At 37.8% G+C, this 3,294-nt stretch overlaps 1 protein-coding gene across 1 annotated transcript; it reads right to left on the reverse strand.

Moving 5' to 3' along the window:
- Positions 1 to 729: 729 nt before the first annotated feature.
- Positions 730 to 1,347, reverse strand: LOC141601126 (uncharacterized). The gene has a single exon (XM_074421394.1). The coding sequence runs from the start codon at positions 1,345 to 1,347 to the stop codon at positions 730 to 732; it is 618 nt and encodes a 205-aa protein (XP_074277495.1).
- Between the last annotated feature and the right edge of the window lie 1,947 nt (positions 1,348 to 3,294).

Genomic DNA, 3,294 nt, shown 5'->3' on the forward strand with positions numbered 1-3,294 from the left:
TAGCGTTTGATTTCTTTATCCAACCACACATTATCCCATAATGCGTGCTAAGAGAGATTAATTTGTGATACTATATCACATTTCCTTTGGCTTATATCAAAGTTATCACTTAGATATTCCCATTACGATCAAATTGTGCGTCCTTGAACTCTTTGAACTTCTTCAAAGATTTCTCTATTTACCTTATTAAGCGAACATATTAGTGTCAACTTAAATCGTTGGTAAAAGAAAATGATCAACCTATTTTGGATCAATGATTTACAACCTCGATCTCCTTTTAAACCAAAAGGCACGAGACATCTTGCTTTGAATACAAGATACGCATATACCATAAGATCTAATGGTTTCAAGAGTACTCGATAACTCTTTGCGTTCATCATTCCAGAATCTAAGGTTCAATCTTGGGTTACCAATTTGGGTCTTGCATCACCTTCATGATATATCATTATAGTTTGGTTTAGAATATAATCACCTTGATAATGGACTAGCCATACATCAAATCGTGGTGTATAGGGTCACAAAAGTGAAACCTCTTTTGTATCTTAACAAGTTTATATTCTTATTTAGAGTTTATGCACTTAATAGTCATAATTAAGTACAACTATAAACCTAAAACTATATTATTATTTTTTGGTGAAATGTGAAATATATTATAATAATAATGAGTTTAAGATTACAAGTTCACCAAGTACATCACAACAAATTACCATAACCTACTAGTATACACGATCAAATCATACTAGTCCATGGTAACCAATTCATCTGTTGAAGTCTAGTCCCCCATGTAATGCAATGACCACGCAGCTGGACATCTTTCTTCACCCTCGCAACAATCACCTCAGGTCTAGGTACCAAAAGATCAATCCTACTAAGGTTGAGAACTTGCCATATATGATACACCATTGCAAGTAGAGCAGCAAATACAATATGTTTCTTCACCAAAGATCTGCAGCGCCACTGTAAACTCCATCCCAGAATATTATCAGCAGGCATATTAATCCCTAGCCAGTGCTTCAGCAAACACCAGCACCTGGCACTAAAGACACATTCATATAATATGTGTTGATGCGTCTCAGTGTGAGCCATACACAAGTCACAATGATCATCAGAGATGACCCCAAACTGCAACAATCTATCCTTTGTCAGGAGTCGCTTTTGGACAGCTAGCCACCCAATGAACGAGTGCTTAGGTAAGTTAATTTTATTCCAAATCAGAGGAAGCCAACTCACCTTTTCCTGAGGGCCTTGCAGCCAATGGTACCCATGAGCAACAGAATAAGCATGTTGCTCAGTCCACTCCCCTGCATAGAACCCTTCCTTCAATTTTTCCTTAGTTTTGCAGATCATACGCCAAGACCAACTAGACTGAACAGGGGGAACCTAAAACTAGATTGATTACACAAAGACTCTATCCCTCGATATTATTTGATGCTAGTCGTCATATTATAATCATCTTATTTATCGTATACAATGATGAAACCTCCACTGGTTACTAATATTTCCGAAGTAGTACTAGCAAAATTTATGTTAATCAAATAAACATTTAAAGAAGAAGGTTCTATTAGATGTCCTACAACTAACTTGTTGATTCTTCAATAATTTAAGGTAGTTTCCTTTCTAGTGTCCAACACTTAAGACAATGGAAACTTTGTCGGTCGGGATTGATAGGTTTAGTATCGTTATTCTCAATAACTTTACTTTTAACACTACCTTATATCAATTCCATTCTAATTTTACTTCTTTGAACTTCGTCCTTTTCTTAACGGTTTAAGAGAATGCTCCCACTCATTTCAATGAGTCTTTGCTTAGAGAAGCAAAATTGAATTTCGTGAAGATTACTCTTCAATTCATTTGTTTAATCTTAAAACTTTCATTGAAGTGGTGTAGACACCTCGTTTCTGCACCCCTCGCAAACCACCCGGTGATGATTGGGCCGCATGCTTGATACGCGGAACGATTAGTGACAGTTCATAAGATTATCGTCAAGTGATTGCTCAAAAATTAATGTCAACCTCTTAGTCGTCATCTACGTGCCGATACGGTCGTTTTGACAAGATAATTAGAGTGCATTCGAGTCCGGGTCAAAAACCGTCTCCATTTTCGATAATTTGTAAAATCCCGAGTCGAATGTTGGAATATTCCGGATATTTCTATTCCATATTTCTCAAATTTTATCTTTTGGCAAATAATATCCCGTAATATTCAAAAGATAATCGAATTGAATCCGTCCTACCATAACTTAAACACGGAAATCTTTCTTAAACAGGAGGAAACCTCCTGGGAATAGACGCAGCAGGTGCTGCGCCTCTTCCAGGAGACGCAGTGGCTGCTGCGCCTCTTCCCAGGCCCTTCTTTGCATGATTTACGTATCTTTTTTATATCTTTCCGAGATTCACTTCCAAAGAGTCTCCGAAACCCTATTCCTTCACGTGATTAGTATAAATAGGAGCCTTTGTTCCTCATATTTCTCACGCGAGTGTCCGCCCTTCTCTTCTCCCTTTGCATTCTAGACTTCGTTCTTACTAATTGGCGCCTACGTGCTTGAACCTTCGACCACGTAAGCTCGGATCTTTCCGGGTACCAGCCTCTCCGTTGCATGACCGACCAATTTGACCACTACACTCAATCAATCTAATTAATCAATTTGTTAAATCGTTTTCCTCTCACGAGGGCACTCTTTCCTTGCATTCGCGTCGAGCATTCACTAATCGATCTTCTTAGTTCATCTCGTTCCGTCAACATGTAAGTCTGAGGGTGTATTAATTCTCTTTATTTATTGTTATTTATTTTATTGTAATCACCGTTGTAAGATTTATGTCGAAAGCACCTCATTAAAACCGATTCCTAAAACCGTCTTCAAAACTCGTTTTGCGGATTTCCGATGAGAGAGACAGATCGAGAAAAGACGCAAAGAATCGCTGCGCCTCTTCAAAGGAGCGCAAGATCGCCGCGCCTCTTTGTGAGGCCGCCGCAGATTCTCGCTTCTTTTCTTCTTCCTCCGTCCTCTCGCAATTCGTATCAAATTTATTTGTTTTGTTTGTTCGTCTGTTAATTCTCCGTCATAAAATCATAATAATTAGCATGTATATTGTGTCATATATTTCATCATCCATTCACATGTTTAATTCATCTAATCCAACTTAAATCCCAAGTAATTCATATTTGCGGGTTTTCGTCATTAAGTTCAATTCGAGTTTTAGGGATTCAATTCGTTCGTATTGGGTTTCTGGGATTCATTGTCGATATATTTTTATCATGTTCATTGTTAATCCGTCGTTAATTCATCATGTTTAG

This window comes from Silene latifolia, chromosome 9 (assembly GCF_048544455.1).
Source record: "Silene latifolia isolate original U9 population chromosome 9, ASM4854445v1, whole genome shotgun sequence".
NCBI classification, from domain to species: domain Eukaryota; kingdom Viridiplantae; phylum Streptophyta; class Magnoliopsida; order Caryophyllales; family Caryophyllaceae; genus Silene; species Silene latifolia.